This window comes from Limanda limanda, chromosome 8 (genome assembly GCF_963576545.1).
Source record: "Limanda limanda chromosome 8, fLimLim1.1, whole genome shotgun sequence".
Taxonomy (NCBI): Eukaryota; Metazoa; Chordata; class Actinopteri; order Pleuronectiformes; family Pleuronectidae; genus Limanda; species Limanda limanda.
In genome coordinates, this window is record NC_083643.1 from 5,720,729 (window position 1) to 5,743,672 (window position 22,944).

Consider the following 22,944-nt stretch of genomic DNA (forward strand, 5'->3'; position numbering starts at 1 on the left):
TGCATGCCGAAGTGTCCTTGGGCAAGATGCTGAACCCTCAATAGCCCCCCATAGAATAACAAAGTGCTGCAAGTAGATGCACTGTATGAATGTGTGTGTGAATGGGTGAATGTGAAACTGTACTGTAAAGCGCTTTGAGTGGTCTTCATCAGACTAGAAAAGCGCTATATAAATACAAATCCATTTACCATTTAAGTAAGCAAGACATCTGAGTAAGGGAAAGTCAAAGGTAAGTGCTTTTATCACCAGCTGTTACATAACTCCACTGTTGATAAAGCACTGATTGCAGAGAGGCTTAGCAGTGACAGTGTTTCAGGGTCTGTTTGTGTCGCCATGGTGAAGCTCTCATAGAGCCGTCAAAACAATAACATGAACATTGAATTAAACCGTTTTTTAAAAGTAATTTGTGATGTAAAAATTACTTCTGGTTTTAAAATCTGAACATGAATCTGGTGAGTGTTTGAACAAATTCTACATATTATATAATTCGTGTCTGCCCTCTAGTGTTTGGAATGAGGAGCTGACACGTGAGTTCATTCTGTGACTCACATGTTACACCAAGGCAGATCCAGGGCCAGTTCGGAGCCAGTTGCTGATCTCGAACCAGTTCTTTGTGTTTCGACGGCCAGAACAACTTGTTCCAGGCACAGCTCTAGTTCAAGTTTTTTGTTGTGTGTTTAGTTTGATTTTGTCTCTTAATTCTGCCCCATTTTTTTGTGTTGATAACCAAACTTCAGTTGAAACTTTTTTCCCTCAAGCTAATTTTTATTTCTCTTTCTTCCATTTGGTGTCCAATGCATCAATCAACATGAATAAGAGACATAACAAGGAGACATTTTGTCTCAATATTGCAGTTTATTCAATCCAATCGTTCACTTACATATAAAGATGCATTTGATACAATCATAAAATTAGCAATCATACATTTGTAAAGTATATTTACAATGAGTTATTTTTGTAAATAGACAAGCTACACGGATCTGATTTAAAAGCTAATGTGAGGTAGCTAAGACAATATTGACTGGATAAAAGACCTTTTTACTGTGTCGCCCTGAGCTGGACATTCATGCAGTAAGGTTTGGGAGACAGGGTGACCCCGTAGACCGGAGTCAAGTCTGGCTCTCCTGCGTCCTGAGGCCAGACAAACCTGAACTTCCTCAGCAGTGTCACCAAGATGAGGAAGAGCTCCATACGAGCCAGAGCTTCTCCCAGACACATCCGAGGACCTGAGACGTTAGAAATAAAAGAAAAGACCTGAGAGTTTGATCTTACCGACCCACATCCGAGGACCTGAGACGTTAGAAATAAATGATCTAATTTTGGGGTAGTTGAGCTGCTTTGAACTTACTTTTAGCCAAACCCCAACTATCTCAACTGTTTATCCATGATATTTAGCTAACAGTTATTTTCCCCACCAATAGCTAACTGTTTCAACTCCACCCCCCCCCCCAAAAAAAGTTAACAAATAAACTGTATCCTTCATGTTTAGCCAACTCCTTTTCCCCACCATAAAGTAACACTTTTAAGTTAGCTTCATCAACTGTTCAGCATTTTGCTTTCTGTCTCAACTGTCCCCCCCGAAAAAACTTTTAGCTAACAGAATTAGCTTTTAGCAACATTTAGCTAACTGTTTCCCGCAACGTACGTTTCAGCAAACTAAATCCGTTCAATGTTTAGCTAACTTTCTCAACTGCTCTCAACACCTTTAATTAATCATAATACCCGTTTTGCTAATTTTAGCTGACAAAATAAAATATTTATCCATGATGTCCACACTTCTTATCCGACTAAATCAACTGTTCAATGTGTAGCTAACGGTTTCAACATCCATTTGTAGCTAATTGAATAAAACAGCTACTTAAGTGAATAAGTGTTTTTTGCTTTGATTACCTGCAGAGAAAGGCAGGAAGGCCTCGGGTTTGACAAACTCTCCCTGGTCATTGAGGAAGTTTTCTGGGTTGAATTCATCAGGGAATTTCCATTGTCCCTCCTCTTTCAGGGCTGAGCCCAGGTTAGGGATGATCAACGTACCCTGAGGAAATTAACGACAATATATGTAAGATTTACTGTAATGTAATAGTAACTTTCTACAATGTTTTATTTGTGGTTCCAACAGTTACATGCAACTTTTCAAACTTGCAGAAAAGTCAGGCATAATCTTTGGCTACCCTGCCCTGGTTAGTCCACTTAATCACAGTTGGGTTTCCTTCCACAAACCGTAACCACTGGCCTCTTACCCTGGGAATGGAGTATCCCATGAGCTCTGTGTCTTTGGTCGTTGAGTGGAAGACGCTGAGTGGAACGGTGTTGGCCATCCTCTGCATTTCATGGATCATAGCCTGGATGGAAACAAAGGTTTTGAGAGCCTCTGACCCACACCCATATGTCAAATAGACGTAACCTTATTGATGAATCATCACAAGAGAAATGTGTCTGAACATATACCTGCATGTATGGCATGTTATGTCTGTCCTCAAATGTGACCGGATGCTTCCCTCCCAGCACCTCGTCTATCTCCTGCTGGCAACGCTCTGAGAGACAAATTCTTCATGTTAAAAAAATACCATTTCATCAAGTAAAAAAGTACGTAAAGTAAGTAGAAAGTTAAATACAAAAGAATATTTGAAGGAGGTAGTGCATCAACATGAATTATAATGCAAGAAGTCACAGACTGAATCCCCCATTTTCTTTTGAGTGTTACCGGGAACCTCAGACAAACCAGCAGCGGATAAGTACAGCGTTTTTGGAGGCAAATATATATCAAAAAGTCTGATGTATTCTCTAAAGATAATTATTCAGTTATTAATTCCCTGGAAAGACAATGGTAAAACCATAGAGAAGATGACACAATTAAATCCTCACATTGGCACATGTGGACGAACCTTGTATGTGTGGAAAGGCCATGAGGTAGAGGAAACCAGTGAGCAGGGTGTTGGAGGTCGTGTCAGTTCCAGCAAAGTGAAGATCAAGAGAAATCGAAACAAGTTCCTCCTCTGATAGTGTAGAATCCTCTCCGGCTCTCTAAATAAGAAGAGTGATTCTTTAAAGATAAACCAACATTACATGTAAATACACGAGCAGACACACAATCTGATAAGAATCAGCTCACTACCATGGGTTTTATTGTGTCATAACAGTTAAAGCAACCTTCTTCCCTTAAAAGGGATAGTTCACCCAAAAATGAAAATGCACCCATTATCTACTCACCACTATGCAGATAGAGGTGGTGGGGGAAAGTGTTTGAGTTCAGAAAGAACTTCTGGAGGTTCAGGGGCAAACAGTGGAGCAGCAATAAAAGTGTCATGTGGATTCAAACACTTCACCCACGCCTCCGTCGGCATAGGGGTGAGTAGATAATGAGTGAATTTTCATTTTGGGTGAACTATCCCTATGATATGGCAGCAAATAGCAAAATTGCAAAATATTTCCTCTTTGGTGGATCAATAGGCTTTGTTTATTTTCTGCAAGAAAACAACTTCATCGCTCAAACACAAAGACAACAGAATTAATAACCACATGTGGCTGCAGAGGGCGCTTTAGCTCCTAATAAAAGTAAGAGGGTTGCTTTAAGGTCCAGGCGTTATAAAAAGATTTACAAATTCAATATGAAACCATTTGTTTAAATCAAATATAACTTGTAAGTTTGCACACACACCTTGTCCAGTTCATCCAGATAGCAGTCAACTAAGTCTCTTGGATCTCCAGGAACTCTGGTTTTCTTGTGCTCAGACACCAAAGAACGTCCAAACGCCATGGTAACCTGATGAATATAACATGTAAGTTGGATGTTCACTCCAGCATTAGGATTTCTGAAGGTATATGGATGTGTACGTCAGGAAAAAAAGAATGATGCACTTTCATATCCCCTTTTAAATGTTCACATCAGTATCATAATCATTTTCAGGGCCCAATCAACACACCTTAACATTTTCAAAGGCCTTGACGAACGGCAGCGGCAAGTTTCGAATCAGTGGAAAAGAGTCGTACAACTGTAAACAAAAAAACAACAATTATTAGTTTAAAATCTGAATCCAAATGTGCAGATTCTGCTTCGACACTCGAAACAGATGATTTTAAATCCTGGATATTTCTCTATAATGGGAAGAGAAGTACAGCTGTAGATAACTCTTTGCAAGTTTAAATCATTTTAGTTAGAAAACATCATCTTGTGCCTGTGACTTGGGGAAGGCTGTTTGGTTTTAGACACCAAAATATCAACAGTCTGCTGCAAGTTGCAGAAGTGATGCAGACCTACAGGTGGTTAAACAAAAGGCAGTAACTCAGTGGGACCTCACCCTACAGCACAAACTATCAAACAAACCCTCACTATCCAGAAATCAAGCCAAAAAAATCCACATACAAATGCTGTCTTCGGTTTATGACCTATACTGCAGGCAGCCACCAGGGTACCATTGGCTTTCATGTTTTCCATCATTATCTACAGTCTAAAGTCCAAACAGCTTCTTCACCTCTGACCAGTGGAGATTCCCATTGAATACCAGTACCTAAGAGAGAGAGAGAGCACTTAGACTCACCATCGCCCAGGGTCCGTTTGTTATCTTGGCGTTTTCTCTGAAGCAGCGAACGATCACTTTGATGAACTCGTCGTCGTACTCGAATCGAGTTCCGAACACAACCTGGCATATGATGTTTGAGGCCATGTTATAAAAGAGAATGCCTGGACTCACGCTCTTGCCTGTGAGACGAAGAAACACAGACATTGAGCAGATTGCGATGAGGACATAAAAGGAAGGTGAAAACAAGAGCAAAGTCACAAAGAAAGAGTGTGATCAAAATCTAACTTATAATATTTTAATACTTCTGGAGGACTCAGTTTGACTGATGAGGGTTTAAGCAACACCATGTGGATTTTACTGAGCTACAGTGCCCTCTGCAGCCACACGTGGTGATACATTCTGCTGGGCTCCATGTTCGAGTGATCTAAGTTGTTTTCATGTAGAGAAAAAAAAGCAAAGTCTATCAATGTGTTGACTGGCGCTCTGGCTGAAACACAACTGAACTGTGGAAATGACCCACGATCCCTTCATTCCTGAACAAGAAGAGCTTGCTGGACTCGATTGTGACAGTTGAATCTGCAACTGTCCCAATCAGGTCCACACAGGAGATTGAACCCACCCGCCAAAGGTACATAGAGAGAGAACAGAGCTTCAGGGTGAGGAGCGGTAACAACAGACATTCTCTATAGTCAAAGTCAATAAACCTTCAAACTTGTTATTCTAGGTATAAAAGGTGCATCGTGTTGCTTTAACCCAGAATTACAGAAAACACACCAATGGTTTTTTCCAGTGCGTCCACAGTGTATTGTAGCTCTCCATGGATCCTGTCCGCCATTGAATTCTTCCCCAGGCCAAAATTCCTCATGGTGGTCAGAGCAAAGCGACGGTGATCCCTCCAGCTGGGGCCAAAGTTCGCCAGGATCACACCTACGACAGAAGCACAGAGAAGAGCACAGGACGGCTCATGACTTTGCTATAATGTGTTTTCAAACCCGAGACATCGAGTAGTGGATTCACGAGAATGAGATATGTCATAGTCATACAACTAAAGTCCCACTATGTAGAAATACGAGCACAAACAGTCTTCAGTGCAACGATATCTATGGTGGAAATCTTTTGCGTTCTGATTTTAAACTGAAAGTGTATGCCGATGACATTTTGCTGAGCATAAACAGCACCAGGAGGACATGGTGTTGCAGCGGTTTGGAGTTACAACTTAAAAAGTGCCTTCATTTTGACGCAAGAGGCTCAGACCTGGCTGTAGCAAACATATTAATAATTGCACAGGACTTGCACAAGCATCAAAAAAAAAATAATCAAATCATGAACTTTGTCGATGAAAAGTGGAGCAGCCCATTCTGGAAGAGTCGTGTGGATTCGATGAGACTATCTATACCTTCAACTTTTCTTTGGAAAACTGAATATTACACTATTCAAATAACTATATATATACTAAAAGTAAACATAGGAGTTTCACCTACTTTAAGTTTTACAAGGCAAAAGGTCATCACGACTTTTACTCAGGTGTTTGTTTCTGTCTTTTAAACGTTTCCCAACATGTTGTAGCACAATGTGTAAAACAGTTTCCCTTGTGTATATTCTTATTCACAGTGATAATGGTTTCAATAACATTGCATTTCATTTAGTTGATGCTTTTATCCAAAGCGACTTACAATAAGTGCATTCAGACTTGAAGGTACAAACCCAGAACAACAAAGATTTGTTGTATCTGCATAGAAAGTGACGGGAGAAGATATTGACTGACTCTTCTTTTCGATGAGCTACATCTGAGCAGACATTCTCTTTCATAGACCATCACGTGTTTCCTACCTTTCCTCTGGGTGATGTCATTGACGAACAGGTCATCGGGTCGTCCAGCAAAATCAATCCCCTTGGTCACCAGAGCCGCCTTTATCGCACTCTGCCCGTTGAGGATGACCATAGGTTTTGGGCCGAGGTAGAGGCTGTACACGTCTCCATACTTCTTCCTCAGCTGCCACAGTACAAGACGACACGTGTCAGTGTTTAAAATACATGTGTATATATATATCACACAACTTAAATTTCCCTGATAATGACAAAAGGTAGTTTAGTGTAGAACATGGCAAAACACAGACAAGCCAGATCAAACTGTGGCAGCAATTCCACAATACCACTCTGACACAAGGAACGAGATACAAATCTCTTACAGTATGGTCACACTTTAATGCTCGGAGAATGGTGCACAAGACAAAGTTTGGTTTGTAATATGCACCCAGATGGGAAGCTGTTCTTTCTCTTTATACGTTTGGCTCCTTCCCCTCTGGTTGAGGTTGCCTAATATCAAAATATTACAACAGGTACATCTAGCAAAGTAATAATGAACAAGACGAAAGATGGTTCCAACATTTTTTTGCAAATACATAAAATGAATGTCTGAAGCATTTGGCCTTCACGAGTCTTGACCTGTATGTCATGAAGGAAACTGCCTTCACGGCAGGTTATAGGGTCGGAGAACCCAAATGCAGAGACACGTTCAGACAGGAAGTTGTAGTGAAGTATTTAAAGGACAAAAATGTGGCTTAGAGGCAGACAGGAGTATGGGAGAAACATAAATTCCCAGCAAGCAGAAGATAAATTCGGAGAAAAGCCAATAACACAGAAAAACACCAGGTAACAGGACTGAACAGAACGATAAAGTGAACAAACGTCCAAGACAGGAAGTCAAAACTACAGCGAACTACAGAAAAATCCTTTTTTCACCAAATCTCACACACTCATGCAAATCAGTTCTCTAAATATTATGGATTATTTTAACCATATCCAGTAATCATTCTCTGGGAAATTAGTGAAAATGTTAGGAAAGGTACTGGTACTGTTATATACTACAACTCAAACCAAACACTGATTCAGAGGCTTGCAGACCTTAGATAACCCTACACTCCTGGTTATGTGCCAACTCTGTACAGAGATAGAGGTTTATTGTTTTCATTTTGTTCTTTTATCCGTTTTTCTGTTGTTCTTTTATCAATTTAGTTTTATTGTATGATTGAGCAAAATCTGTATTTTCTTTGATTTGTTATCATATATCTTATTTTAGGACCTTCTAACTCGGTTTTGAAAGGTGCAATAGAAAAATTGCATACTATTATTATTATTTTATTAAGCATTCATATAAACACAGCATGAAAAGCAGTGGTTTAAGTAGTAATATGCACGTTTATGCAATAAATATAAGAAGTTAAGGGATATTAAAGAGCAGCGTCACTGATTTCAGTGTTTTTCTTACTCTCTCAAAGTCTTTCAGAGGATTCTCCAGGCTCAGATGTAAGAGGTTCCCCAGGACGGGCAGGGCAGGGGGTCCCGGTGGGAAGTTCTTGGGCCTCCGGGATTTCAGTTGAAGGATGATGAACCAAACGCAAAGCCACAGGAGGATAATAGAAACCAACATGGTGGCCCGGGGCTGCACTGAGAGCTGCAGGACTCGCTGTGAGAGCAAAGATCGTCTCTGAACTCTACCTCCTCCTCTTCTGTTTCCTCTCAGAGTCGAATGTCAACAACACTGAGAGGCCCAAGTTGTGACGGGAGCTGTGAGCGGCTGCCGACTGGAACCAAAACAATAAATCACTGAGCCAATTTATTTGTCAGATGAATAACCTCCCTTCTTTGTATTAGCTGCTAAGTAAGCAGGAAATCAAAGTAAGGGTAAAGTCAAAGGTAAGTGCTTTTATCACCAGCTGTTACATAACTCTAGTGTTGATAAAGCACTGATCCCAGAGTTCACCTCACAGCATCAGGAGGCCGAGCAGAGACAACACAGTGTTTGTGGGTCTGTTTGTGTCGCCATGGTGAAGTTCTCATAGAACACAACTTGAATGATAAACCAGAATGGTATCGGCGTGTGAGCCCGATCCTGCACAAGTGTTTTTATTCTTATTTTATTTTTATTTATTTGTTTTGGAGATCAGCTTGTGTCTGCACCGTTACAACCGCTAAGCAAGGACAAAAGGAAGGATCTTAAGGCAGAAGTCCAGGCAGAGTTTATTCTGTTTGGAGATTTACCCAGAACAGAAGCAACAAGGCTCACACGGCCCTGAGGCACGCCAGGGTCCAAGAGTCCCAAACAGCTGTGCAAGCAAACAGAAATACAAAATGTAGGAAAGGACACACAGACAGGAAGCTCACAGAAACTGGTGTTAGGTTCAGGTGACTTGAAACAGGCTGTAAAAAAAGACACTGGTGATTTATTAACCAACCATGGGGATAGACACAAAGACAGGAAGTAGATAATAGACCCCAGAGGGCAATAGTTTCAGAGTAAAACAGGAATCGCAGCCCAGATCAGTAGCTACACAAGAGAAGAAGCCATTTGTTGTTTCAAATTTCTATACCTGATCTAAACTACTGCAGAACCACAAGTGTTGTAATGATGGAACAAGTTACCCATAAGTCTCTATCTCAAAATAAATAAATAATATTGACTATATGGTTATTGACTGATTTGTTTAAACATTATGGGTTTTAGAAATTAACAATGTGGTGATTACAGGTACAACGACAAATCCCAAACTCGGTGAACAAAACTACAAAGAGACACAACTCTCGACTAAAATATACTTTATATTCAACTTCTGTAGTAAATAATTAATTCATTTTAGTTTGAAAAATAAAAAACTGTTGAATTAAACCGGTTTTTTAAAAGTTATTTAAAGGCTTGTGATGTTAAAAATCTGAACATGAATCTGGTGAGTGTATACATTTTTTTTTATAATTCGTGTATGCCCTCTAGTGTTTGGAATGAGGAGCTGACATATGAGTTCATTCTGTGACTCACATGTTACACCGAGGCAGATCCAGGGCCAGTTCGGGGCCAGTGCCTGATCTCCAACCAGTTCTTTGTGTTTCGACGCCGAGAACAACTGGTTCCAGATACAGCTCTAGTTCTGGGTGGAAAAGGAGGAACAGAATAGTCCTAAATTTATCCCACTGTGAAATTACTAAGGGTGCAAGTGCTCTCTCTCTCTCTCTCTCTCTCTCTCTCTCTCTCTCTCTCTCCCAGACATTCTGAGCACTTTATGCCCACTTTAGGAATTACCCACAGTTTATAGCGTTGGGAAAACAAACCTAATGTCAACATAAAACAAAAAACAACAAGCATGAAAAAGCATCTCTTGTTTGCTCTCTAGTCTGGAACATGATGTCAGTCAGATGGTACATCTCTCTCTCTCTCTCTTTCTCTCTCTCTCTCTCTCTCTCTCATACAGACACATACATTGTGTTCCTTTATGAATTTGCTCCTCATTGTGAAATTGTGTAAAATCAGGGAAAGTCGTTCAATAACTTTACTATTTAACTCCCTTTTCTTATCACTTCCTATTTCTAGTAGATGAGAAGAACAGAATGGTTTAATTGTGCGTGACACTTAATTGTCACGCACTTTTTTGCTGAATGGAAACTTATCACTAAAATAAAAAAGTTAGATCGTTCTGGCAAAAAGTTCATCATTGTGTCAAACTGTGTACTTTAATCTCCACGTGTGTGTGTGTGTGTGTGTGTGTGTGTGTGTGTGTGTGTGTGTGTGTGTGTGTGTGTGTGTGTGTGCGTGCGTCTGGTCATGTGTGTGATTGTTTGTGTTGGGGAATTGTGGAGAAAGAAGGTGAAAGACCAATAAAGTACGTTGCGCTGCTGGTCTGTTCCGATCAGTGTCACTGGGTAAACACGTTGGTGTGATGTGGGAGACCGAGGTCAGTCAAAGGCTTCGTTTTCCCGAAACATGACCATCCCGGCATTCCACAGCTCAGCATCACACCCACTAACTCAGTTTCCCAGTCCAGCTTGATGACCCTTTTGACTTTTATGTTTGCTCTTCTTTTGCTCAATGTCGACAATATGTGTTTGGACCGAGGGAGAAATCCCACAGACACAGGGGCGACATGCAAAGTTCCCTACATTTGGCCGAACGGGGATTTGAACCAGGAGCCTTGACTAATAAATGTAAATATGTCTATAAATAAACATTTCTGTGTGGAAGAATTTTCTGTTGTGTAAAAGCAAACTGATGCTTCGATTTTAACGTGTCTGTGTCACTCGGAAAAACCGAACCACCTCAGAGAGTAGGTTAAGAAGAGACGTCCTGTTCACACCTGCAGCTTGATGTGTGCTTACAGCTGAGTAAGCTACTAACGGGAGGATGAATGTGCACATGTGTGATGTGCGTCACTTTATGACTGTTTTAGTGAAACTGTGCATGTGTGTGTGCATAGTCTATAGTCATCATTATAGCAAATAGGGACACTTGAGCCTGTTAAATGTATGTGTGTGTGTCTGTGTGTGTGTGTGTGTGCATGTCTATTAATAGTTATGAGGGACCATTTTGGTTCAATACCCTCATTGTGAGGACATTTTGACGTCCTCACATATTCAATGGGCTGATTGAGGGTTAAGACTTTGTTTTAGGGTTAGTATTAGGTTTAGGTCAGGCTTAGGCATTTAGTTGTGATGGTTAAGGTAAGGGTAAAGGGCTAGAGCCTGCATTATATCAATGAGTGTCCTCACAACTATAGAGAGACGTGTGTGTGTGTGCGCGCTTGTGTGTTTTCTCACTTCTATCAGTCCGTCCCGCTCATTATCTTCCTGTTATTCACCCGGAGCTAAACAATGCAGCAGCCATCACAAGCTGTGTGTGGACACGGAGATAAGTAACACAATGCAGGCGGCTCTGAAGTCACAACAACAGATTCTCACACACAACATACATGAGGCTTCGCTAAGCAAATACACACTGACACTTAAAATAAGCATACACCTCCTTTTCTTATATTGTTAATAAGTGTGTTTATTCTAGTTATTACCTCCACCGCGGAGGTTATGTTTTCACCCCCTTCCATTTGTTTGTTTGTACGCAAGATTATTAAACTTACCACAACATTTCTTCTAAACTAATTTTCTTTCACATTGGGAGGTCGGGCGTTTCTTTCTCATTTTCACAGATTTCCTCTGGAAGTCGAATGGCACACACCTCAGTCAAGGCCCAGCTGTTCCCCTTATGAAACCACATTTTAATTTATCAGATTTTTATGTGGAACTGCACGAAATAGCGCACACTCATAAATATCAGTTTAAGATTCAAGAATTATTCAAAAAATGTACCTGGTCCTTCCCTGACCCATTGAGTGTCCAAACCACAAATTCCATGGTGATCAGTCCAGCTTACAAAAAACTGACAGGGGAGAAAACATAACCTTCTCGGCGTAGGTAATGATTCATGGATCTTGATCAAATCAGACATAGGAGGAGACTGATATCTGTGAGTGTGTAAACTGTTGAAGCTTGACTGACTTTCTGGCTCTGATGAGTGTATCTAACATGGGTCATAGGGTTCTAGAGAAAAAAGCGATGAAAGGCTCACAGATCATGTTCTCAGGAACTGCTCCTGCTATCAGGAGGCGGAGGGCGTTGTTTTTTCCGTTCTACTTAGCCTGAAATGTGGCTCAGCATTTTATGGACTATTACAATTCACTTCCACATAAAAATTACCCCCGTCCAGATTAGTTTGCAGGATTACACATTAAACTGCTGACCTGACGATTACACCGATTTCATGAGTTTATTATAGCAAGAGCAGCTCCTGGGAATATGATGCACTATGTAAACGTCTGTGTAAAACCTGACACCTCCGACAAATGCCCAACTTTCCTTAAGTATATCAAACTGCAGCAAGTTTCACATACTCATAGATGTCAGCTTTTGAAAAGTGACATCGCTGTGTGATGACCTCGACCGAGGAGCTTGTGTTTTTACCCTCAACTGTTTAAGAGCTTACCGTGAAACTCCTGGACGGATAATCATGAAATCTATTGTAAGCTTGGGTTATTATTCAGGGAAGAGCACATTTCATTTCGGCACAGATCCAAATTAGGGGGTAGAATTCTTTCAACTTTCTTTAACATTATGAGATCATTTTTCTTTATATCACAGAGAATAATCATGAATCTTGATGAAAAGCAAAACCAGACATGATTAGGGAACTAATACACTATGTGCACAATTATTAGGCAAGTTGTATTTTTGAGGATTCTTTTATTATTGAACTAGTGCTCTCGGTCAATCCACAATGTTAATAAACCTCAAACCTGAATATTTAAGAAATCAAAAAATTGCAACTAAATGACAAATGAAAAATTTCCCATCTCACTTGTTCATTTTCATCTGTTAAAGTGAGAATAATAACAACCAACTCAAAATTTGAGCAGTTAATTCCACACGTTTCTTGCGACCCTGTTGACTATTTGCAACAAAACGTTTGATGGTTCTATGATCACGCCCCAATATCTTAGCAATTTCAACAGGGCTGCATCCCTATGAAAGACTTTTTACAATTTTTGACTTTTCAGAGTCAGTTAAGTCTCCTTTTTGGCTCATTTTGCCTGAGGAAGAGAGTGACACTCTGGTCTAAATATACATTTTAATAAATGTCTGTAACGTGAAACTTAAGGGTGAAGGTTTGACTAATATTCACTGGTCTATGTTACTTCTAAAAAACTGAATGCGGCTGCCAATTAAAATACATGTAACAGGAGGAAATAATCACATGTGATTGAAATGTGATCATTTGACATATTGTTGGAAAACAATGAAAACAAGCAGAGTGCTCGTTGAGGTCAAACCTCCACTGAGGCAACAGGCTAACGCCCTGGGGGAAGTTAATAAGAATTCCTGGATCTGTTCCAAAATGTAATGGGTTCCTCCTTAGATCAAAATCCATCCGTCAGCAATGAAACATAACTTCCAAAGTAGAGGCATTAATCATTCATTTTAAGGGTGTTTATCTGCAATGATTGTTTATGCTGCTGTACAAGGTTATTCAATTTTTTACACATAATAAATAGATATAGATATAAATATTATTTGGTCTAATCGGGACAAATCTGGCCTGGATGACGCACTTGGGGACAATATTGAGGGTCAAAATTTACTGTAAATTGACCATCACTCATTTTGGATTAAATCAGTGAGATAAGCCAGTTAAGATAATGAGGGGGAGGGGTCTTAGCCATACACATCCTGTAATAACATACAACTGTACATTGACTGGGCTTTATCCAGGTCTGTCTGCGGTCCTCTCATTGTGAATAAAGCTCAGATGAGAAGTTCAGGTGAAATCCCACTCTTCAAAATCACACAAGTGATGATGTCATGTCGTTCATCATGTTGTTTTGACCAATAATAATTTTATTTATATACAGTTGCACCTTTAAAAACAGTTGTTAGCGAGTGCTACATAAAGAGGTCATTTAAATTCACCGATTACCATGTAAAGTAATATCAATCTGATTTATGAGTTTATGAAGTTCCTGTGAATATGATGCAGATGGCAACAACTGCACTGTGTAAAAGTTTGTGTGAAAGCTCACAGCTTCACCAACGCCAAGCACTCCCATAAATTCAATCAAGCCTCCCTCCTCAATAAATATTTCATAGTACAACATAATTTTGGCAATATAATAGTATAGAAGATAAGTTAACCATTAGTCATGACTAAAAGCGATTGAGTAAAGTCTTTCAGTCTAACAGAGCCTTATCAGGAGAGCTCAGGCTACGGGCTAGTGAGGAGCTCAGCCAGGGAGCTCGGTGCCAACCCCTGCAGGTCCCTGGAAGGTCAACAGCTATGTATCTTTAAAATTCTAAATGTGCAGGCAGACAATGAAGGGAAGTGAATGCAGGGGAGATATAACCAGGCTTACGTGATTTGCCTGGCAGCCGCTTTTGAGAAACCCTGAGGCCGAGCAATCACGTAACCCTGGTTGATGCACAGAAACCCAATGCTCCAGAAGAGGAGTCATATACAATTTTATGTCTTCTTGAGTAAGAGTCTGATTAGAGAAAAATATGACACTGGGGCCTGCTACCCGTCAAGATTCAAACTTCAACACAAGCAGGCCCCAGTGTCGCAAACAGGATGAGGACGTTTTTTTTAAATGGATACTCACACATGGCAAACAAACACACACACACACACAGGGTTTTGGTAAGTGATGTCAGAGGGCACAGCGGGAGGCGTGAAGGAGTGAGGGAGGATTCTGGGGGGAAGTGTTTATCAGACGGGTGGGAGGGTCGGACCTGAGCTGGATATAAATACACGACTGACCGAGCAGAGCAGAGAAGAGTCTGGAGGAGCAACTTTTAGAAGACGAGAAAAAAGATCTGCGATGGCCAATCACAACGGTAAGTGGACTGTTCATCTATCCATCATATTATAAACCTTTATGGTAGTTTATATTCCACATGAAGAATGTGCTGATGTGTGACTTGACCGTTGCCTGTGATATGACCAATCGGAATTCCTGCAACAAATGCAAGGGCAGCTTTTTCAGCTCAAACATGGATCAGACTCATCTATAAAAAGCAGGTTTAGTTTGATCCAACTCAGAATTTTTCCTATTGTCGACATTTCTCCGTCTTCTCTGTGAGGTCACGGTGATAAGGAAAAATCTCTAAATGACTGCCAGTATTTCCATTAAGCAACAGCTACAGGCAGCAATACAGCAATCCTGCACGTCCACTGTTGAACTTTGTCTCCTTTGGGCCCGCAAGGTCTGATCCCCAACGTGGATGTGAGAAGTCATGAAAACAACTTGCTGCACCGCACCAGGGAGATTGATCGGGAGCGCTTGATCGTGCGCAGGGGGCAGCCCTTCTCCATATCCCTGCAGTGCTCCGACTCGCTGACCCCGACGGACCATCTAGAGCTGGTCCTGCACCTCGGTGAGTGCAGCACAACCTGAGACATTCTGCTGGGGTCAATACATTTCAAAACGTGTGTTGCATCACTGTGCATCACCTGCGTCAGCGTGTTGTTTCACAATGTGAGTTGATTATGAAAGACATTTTCAAAGCTTTTGTTATAATAATGAAAACTAAAATACATAATGTTTGGTTCTTGTAGCAGAAATATGGAAAAAATACATGAAATTATCTAATAAATTATTTGTCACAAAATATACTTGCAGAAATATTTTTTAAGTCCTGGATGTGTCCCTTACTTTCCTTACTTGACTAAACATTTTCCAGGTTTTTCGGAGGTCCAGGCTTCATCCTTTTCAGTGGAAATAAATTCAAGTAATGGACACTCAACAGTTCCCCTGAATTCAATCAAGTTCCCTGGATAACCTGGATCATTTTTGATCAAAATCCATAAATCAGTTCCTGGAAAAATGGTGTAATTGATCCGCTCCAAAATAGAATGTGATCTTCCTTTAGAACCATTACAACATCCTTCAGATCCGTTGTTTTGTTTTTGTGTATTCTTACTTACATACAAACAGGGTTGAAACCTCCTCAATAGAGTTAAAGACCATCGTTATATTTTTTCAATCATATACAGCTTAACCCTCCCCCCTCCATTTAATTCATAACTCTCTTCTATTACATTGAGAACTAAATTCACTTTTAGACAATGTAGACGCTAATTTCAATAGTATTTTCAAAGAACCACCTCCTGGTTTAGATCTAGGATTCGAGAATCCGGGGTCCGGACGTCCACCAGTATCCTTACGAGGATTCTGGATGACCAGCAAGCAGCTGAACTGATGCTTCCACAATCTGTTTCTTAAGTGACACAATGTTTCTTAATGCTTCTCAAGGTAAAAAAGACGAGGTGGTGATCAAGGTGCAGAAGGAGTTCGAGGCTGGAGATAAGTGGTGGTTTAACCAGCAGGGAGCGCAGGATGAAATTCTGCTGACTCTTCACAGTCCGGCGGACGCCATCATTGGCGAGTACCATCTGACTATGTCGATCACGTCATCGGACGGACACATCGTGAAGAAGACTGAGAAGATTGGGTTCCACCTGCTCTTTAACCCCTGGTGCAGAGGTAAGAGCACAGAGCAATTACAATTATCAGATTCATATACTGCAGTTTTTCTATTTCACTCATACTCTGCTCATCCACCCAGGCCCAACAGAAATCAAATCAGGTCGCTATCATTCCAGAAGATCTATAAATTATTCTCAGAGAAATCACCTGTATCGCAACGTTTAATAAAGTGAAGAAAACTAAAAATCACCACACAAACTCAAGAGGTCCGGTCATTGTAGAATTGAATCTTGTCAGCCTATCTCTTTCTTGAATCTGTGTTTAATGTTATGGCTGTAATGTGTGTTTGTGTGTGTGTGTGTGTGTGTGTGTGTGTGTGTGTGTGTGTGTGTGTGTGTGTCAGAGGATGCTGTCTACCACCCTGATGAAAAGATGCTCCAGGAGTACATTATGAATGAGGATGGGATCATTTACATGGGAGCCTGGAATGACATTAGGAACAAGCCCTGGAATTATGGACAGGTAAAACACACACACACCCACACACACACCCTGGATTGAGTCTTTCAGTGTCTATCAGGCAGATCGGGGCCGTGTGTGAATTGTCACAGCAGCATGACAGCGGAGACGCTGGAGCTCCAGCTATGTCAGGACATGAGATTGTTGGATGGAGGAAACTTCTGAGCAGGAGGTGTCAGAATGTAACCAAACCACACAAACACGGGCTTGTCTCTGGGGGCACAGAGGGGAAGACAAACATGGAGGGTGTGTGCATGCCTGACAGGCAAACACATAGATGGCACATAGACAGGAGATGGTGCAACGGAGTCTCAAAGACAGACAGAGACAGACAAATGTGATTTAAAATGTTTAATTTTCTTTTTCTCTGTTTGTGTGTGTCTCTCAGTTTGAGGACTATGTGATGGACATCTGTTTTAAAGTTCTGGACCACTCCAAGGACGCTATGACGAACTCAAAGATGGACCTTGAGAAGAGATCTGACCCCGTCTACGTCAGCAGGATGATCACTGCGATGGTGACGATCTCATACACTCTGACAACAACAAAAGAATCACAAGATGTCTGCATTGTTGTAGACATCTTGGATTGTGCGCTTCTTTTTTTTCACTAATATTGCACCATAACTCTTGACAGCGGTAGACATTTGCTCCTGAACAGCTAGACGTCCTCAATTCTGTGCATGTGGGAAAAGTTTGAGTATTAGATCCCTTTTTGTAAATATATGGGGTGAGCCGTTAAAATGAGGAGGCCCAAGGATGCCTCTGATCTCCCACAATGATCCTCCACTCGATCTCTGTAACAAATCCATACTTGGAAACGTAAATCCCAAATGTAAGTGTCCTGATACTTAGTCGTAAGTTGCTTTCAGGAATGACCTGAAGTCCGGACATTTACCTGAAAGTTTTTGGAAGGCCTGTATGTGATAAGTATGTTTCGTATGTGATGATGACAGACGCCGATGTCGATATAAACCTGGTGTCTAACCCTCACCTGAATGATCAAGTTGTTGTGAACTCGTCAGACTTTTCTGTTCGTCTGCAAAGTGCCTGTCTTATGAAAGGAAGCTTTGCTTTGTTTCCACCTGTCCAGGTGAACTCTAACGGGGACAAGGGGGTGTTGACTGGTAAGTGGCAGGAGCCATACACTGGCGGGTTTGCACCAAATCGATGGACCGGCAGCGTGCCCATCCTTCAGCAGTGGAGCAAGGGGGGGTCGGTCAAATATGGCCAGTGCTGGGTGTTTGCTGCTGTCGCTTGCACAGGTGAGGCATTTCCAAGGAAAAGAATAAATTGCTCTTGAAGAGGAAATGACTAAATTGTTTAAAGAAGGAAAGGAAAGCTAAGGAGAGGAAAGGAATACTTTATCTTCGGGAAGGAAAGAGGAACAAAACGTCCAGTCTGAAGTGTTGCTGTTTTCTTCCCAGTGCTGCGTTGTCTGGGAATCCCAACACGACACATCACCAACTTCGACTCAGCCCACGATGTTGATGGAAACCTCTCTGTAGATATCCTGGTGAATGAAAGTATGGAGAGCGTTGGCAAGAAAGACAGTAGCTGGTAGGACCGACCACACACAACCACACACACACACACATACACCAAAGGAAATTATTTTTCATCTCCTTGTCCTGGTGTTGTCAGGAACTTCCACTGTTGGGTCGAGTCCTGGATGAGGAGAGACGACCTCCCTGAAGGGAATGGCGGCTGGCAGGTTTTGGACCCCACCCCTCAAGAACTGAGTGATGGTACATTAATCATTTCTGTCCGTCTTCTTTTTCTCAGGACGGTCAGCGCTTGTTTTCTTAGGAATCAAATAATAGTAAAATTACGGAATCAGAGCTATTCTGTAAATCATAGGGAACTGTCTTCATAAATAAAACTATTTGATATTAAAGAAAAAATGTAATGAAATAAATCCACTCCAATCTGATTTTTGCTCTTCAGGTGAGTATTGCTGTGGCCCGTGTCCACTCAACGCCATCAAGGAGGGAAATCTGAACGCAAAGTACGACGCTCCGTTTGTCTTCGCCGAGGTGAACGCTGACATCGTCTACTGGATGGTTGGACCAGAAGGCCACCGGAGGAAGGTGAGAGCTTTAATTAATGTCAGGAAATTTTTGAATATGATTAATAGGCTTGACCTTTTAAAAAGGTTTACCGTTTTATTGAGCGTGATCGAGATAGTTTTGGTTACAGATCAAGGCGGAACACAGCAGCGTGGGGAAGAACATCAGCACCAAGAGTGTTTACGGCGACTACAGGGAGGATGTCACGCAGCTCTACAAATACCCCGAAGGTTTGTCAGGAAGTTTCACAGAGAGGAGCAGATAGATCAGGATAAACAGGTTCACAACAGAACCTGACTGACCTTTATTAATAATCAACATCTTCTCTGCAGGCTCCAAGAAGGAGAGAGAGGTGTACGAGAAGGCCGGACACCGAGTCACAGAGCCGATCCCTGACCACGTAGAACCAACACAACTGCAGCTGCAGCTGTCAATCAAGCACGGAAAGCCTGTGTTTGGCACCGACTTCGATGTGATAGTTGAGGTACGAGTGCTCAGATGCATGGATGGATGGATTGATGGATATAGAGTGTGTATTCCTCTTTGATGATCAATCCTTTCTGTCCACAGGTGAAGAATGGCGGAAAGGAAGAGGCCAATGCTCAGCTGATCATCCTGGCCGCCGCCGTAACCTACAATTCCATCTATCAAGGGGAGTGTCAGAGGAAGGCGACCACGGTGACCGTGCCGGCTTACAAAAGTTAGTCACTCAAATAAACCCTCAAAGGTCTCTCGTGCAGACATATCCTGAAACAAGAGAACTTACCTGTCTCACATAGGCACACACTTGTTCCCTGATGTATCATTTATATTTCATATTTGTGTTCAGCCCACAAGGAAGTTCTGCGTCTGCGCTACGACGACTACGTCAACTGTGTCTCTGAGCACCACCTGATCAGGGTGAAAGCGCTCGTGGAGGTTCCAGGGGAGAATGAACCCGTCATGACTGTGACCAACATTCCACTGAGCATGCCTGAACTCCTTGTACAGGTGGGTACACACTGTGCACACGCGTTGTTGGTCAGTTTTACCTCCGGCAGAGTTATGGTTTCACCCGTCCATGTGTTTGTTGGTTGGCTTCTTTGTTTGTCAGGAAGATAATGCAAAAACTAGCAGGCGGATTATCGCGCAAGTTGATGGAAGTTTGCAGTATGGGTGACGGAAGAATCCATTTTGGATCCACCCCATGATCTGGATCAGCTCCAAACTTAAATACGTTCATGGGCCACTTCAGGCAATGATAAGGCTCATCTAGTCTTCTTGTGATCCAAACAAAATGGAAGTCAGCCTTGAGTTGCTTATCGGTAAAACTGTAAATGTGGCCCAAATTACCGAAACAAATATGCAGTGCTCTGTGCTACAATCTGATGTGAACCTATAATATGGCTAAAACAGCACAAAACTAATTTGGGCCACCTTTGGTTGACATGTGGCACAGATCTGGCAAACAGGAGCCGTCTGCCCAAGTGCGATGTGTTCTGTTGGCTGTGTGTGTGTGGGCCTAATCAATACTGCATCAGTTCACCAAGTGTTATGCTAATCTGTCCATTGGTTTATGTACAATCCTGCTAACAACCAACCAACCAACAGAGGGGGGTGAACAGGTGGAGGCAACTAAATACAAGATTGTCCTTTGTCAATACCTCTTCTGTAATGTTCTGCTTCAGTTGACACTAAGCCGTCTCGTCTTCCTCCAGGTATCTGGGAGCTCTGTTGTTCAGGAGAGGGCGACAGCCCTCATCTCCTTCACCAATCCCCTTGCTGTCCCACTAAAGCGTGGCATGTTCACCTTAGAGGGGTCCGGACTGCTACTCTCCTCTGCGATCTATGTCAAGTAAGGGCTGACGAGGCGCTACACGAATATCTATCATGCATATAGAAGGAAAACAAAGTTGGTGGTTTAATGCTGAAATTGCAGCAGATCAGAAATCAGTATTCTTACTTATACGTCTTCTTACTGGGGTTTTTCGACCGACTCACATCACCCAAATCCTGGCTCTGCGCCATTGGCATCCTGTATGGTTTAAAATTGATTTTAAGATTTTACTGATCACTTTCAAGCTTGCCTTGGTCTACATAGCAGCTCACATCACAGCCCCTTGGCTTCCCACATGGCATTTGAATTCCCCGTGGTATGAGGGGCAGATGTGGAATGTGAGATGCGGGCCAGACAGTTTTGCTATGTGGGTTGGAATAACCCGGCTGACGAGATAAGACTTCCAGAGTTGGTGACCTCTTTCAAATCCCCCCCCCCCCCCTTAAGCCCATTTTGAAAGACTTTTTTTAATGTTTTTAGAATATTTTTATATCGGTATGGTTTGCTTTTATGTAATATTCTCTACTTTTTGTTGTTCCTCTCTCTTCTTTATGTAGTTGCTGCTTTTGACATGACATCTCTTCTCTTTCAGAGGTGACATCGCTCCAGGCCAGAAGGTGGCTGTCAAGATCTCCTTCTCGCCCATGAGGGTCGGGGTGAGGAAGCTGCTGGTGGACTTTGACTCTGACAGGCTGAAGGACGTGAAAGGAATCGCGACAGTGGTCGTCCGCAAAAGAAACGTGTTTAGTAGGTTTTCTTAAAAAAAACAGACATCTAATCGGTCTGAAACCGCCGACACATATTAAAGTGTGAGATAACCTGAGAGGTGTAACGGTCCTGTTTGAAAAAGATTTGGAAAACAAAAAGGATTAGATCTATAGTGTTTTTTCTAAAAGTGAAGCGTGAAGGATAAACATGTCGACATCCATTGGTCAACAAATACTAGATTATTTTAAGGTTACCACGTATTTGAGCATTTCTGACTTTGCATTATGTCTGACACTCGACGTCCACGTGGAAATATAGGAAACAGCAGGTGGCATGTTGTCTACACGACAAATAAGTAAAAAAATTATATTTTTATATTCCTTCCGAGTGCCATTTGTTCTTTGTCATTCTCATCATCACTTACTGAATACATTAAATGAAAACCGACGGGGGCCTCGGTCATGAGGTTCAGGCTTAAAACATATTTCTGAAAAGTATCTGAAGTAAATCTGATGCATCTTCTATTTCTTTACCTATTTTGCACTACGCTTACCCACACATGATTAAAATAAGTCTATTGCTTTAATGTATTCTAAATATTTATAAACATTTACAATAATTTTGTGTGTTTATGCTGAAAAAAAAATAAAGATTTTATTCTTATTTATGGTTTTGGTCTGTGTGGTCATTAATTTAAGAATCTGAATATTGTACATATTGATATAGCACCTTTTAAAACAGAGACTGGCCTACAAGGTGCTTTACAAGTTAAAAATGGAAATAGCTAAACGTTTGTGTGACCTTTTGAAGTGAGCTAACGTTAGCTGCAGTGTCTCCTGGATGTGCGTAGGTAGAGATTCACGCGACAGGACCTTTCATGAACTCTGCTGGACTTCTGCAGGTGAATGCAGAACAACCGTTTACAGCTGCAGTAAATTAAAATAACTCACCAGGTCTCCCACTCGAGAGGTGGCACTGAACACACTGCTGCAGCAAACAGGAAGTGAGAGGGAGAGGCGTCCTGCCCCCTGTTGTAGTTTCCTCTCAATCAGCCAATCACAGTTCACCTGAGGAGAAGAGAGAACAGGACATGGGTGAAAGGTAATGTGGCCTCTCGGCCAGCAGGGGGCAGAGACAGTAACACCTGGGTGTCTGTGGGTGAGGAGCGGGTCAACCACTTACCAGAGGGTTGGTGGTTGGTGGTTCGATCCAAGTCTCCTGTAAATGCAGTGGCAAAACAAAGTTGTAGAGAGTAGAAACTAATATACAATACAAATCTTAAAGTAAAGTGTTTATAGATTGTTATAAATGTGACGGTTGTTTTTGGTGTTTATTTACAATGTAAAGGAAACATCTGTCTTGTTTTTAGTGTCTTTCCTCTTGTTTGGTATAAGGCTTTTTCTAATGAGTTGTACCTGTTCTTTAAGCATCAGTCTTTATGAGAAAATGGGATGTCCAGAAACTTTCTGCAGCTGAACATAACTGAGATCATTTGAATTGGACCTGAGCACTTGACAAAAC

The 22,944-nt window shown here is 41.6% G+C and overlaps 2 protein-coding genes across 2 annotated transcripts; one reads left to right on the top strand and one right to left on the bottom strand.

Moving 5' to 3' along the window:
* Nucleotides 1–835: 835 nt before the first annotated feature.
* Nucleotides 836–8,182, bottom strand: LOC133008746 (cytochrome P450 2F2-like). Its single transcript, XM_061076020.1, has 11 exons — nucleotides 7,786–8,182; nucleotides 6,348–6,510; nucleotides 5,292–5,444; nucleotides 4,536–4,696; nucleotides 3,921–3,989; nucleotides 3,656–3,760; nucleotides 2,883–3,021; nucleotides 2,446–2,531; nucleotides 2,238–2,339; nucleotides 1,891–2,032; nucleotides 836–1,226 (listed from the first exon to the last, which is right to left on the bottom strand). The coding sequence occupies exons 1-11, from the start codon at nucleotides 7,945–7,947 to the stop codon at nucleotides 1,039–1,041; spliced, it is 1,470 nt and encodes a 489-aa protein (XP_060932003.1). The 5' UTR covers nucleotides 7,948–8,182; the 3' UTR covers nucleotides 836–1,038.
* A 6,450-nt stretch (nucleotides 8,183–14,632) lies between these two features.
* Nucleotides 14,633–22,090, top strand: tgm2l (transglutaminase 2, like). Its single transcript, XM_061076014.1, has 15 exons — nucleotides 14,633–14,720; nucleotides 15,090–15,260; nucleotides 16,139–16,369; nucleotides 16,716–16,834; nucleotides 17,220–17,348; nucleotides 17,924–18,095; nucleotides 18,258–18,390; nucleotides 18,475–18,578; nucleotides 18,778–18,920; nucleotides 19,030–19,129; nucleotides 19,232–19,383; nucleotides 19,470–19,599; nucleotides 19,729–19,889; nucleotides 20,597–20,733; nucleotides 21,308–22,090. Exons 1-15 carry the CDS (start codon nucleotides 14,705–14,707, stop codon nucleotides 21,474–21,476), a joined length of 2,067 nt encoding a protein of 688 aa, XP_060931997.1. The 5' UTR covers nucleotides 14,633–14,704; the 3' UTR covers nucleotides 21,477–22,090.
* Nucleotides 22,091–22,944: the final 854 nt, after the last annotated feature.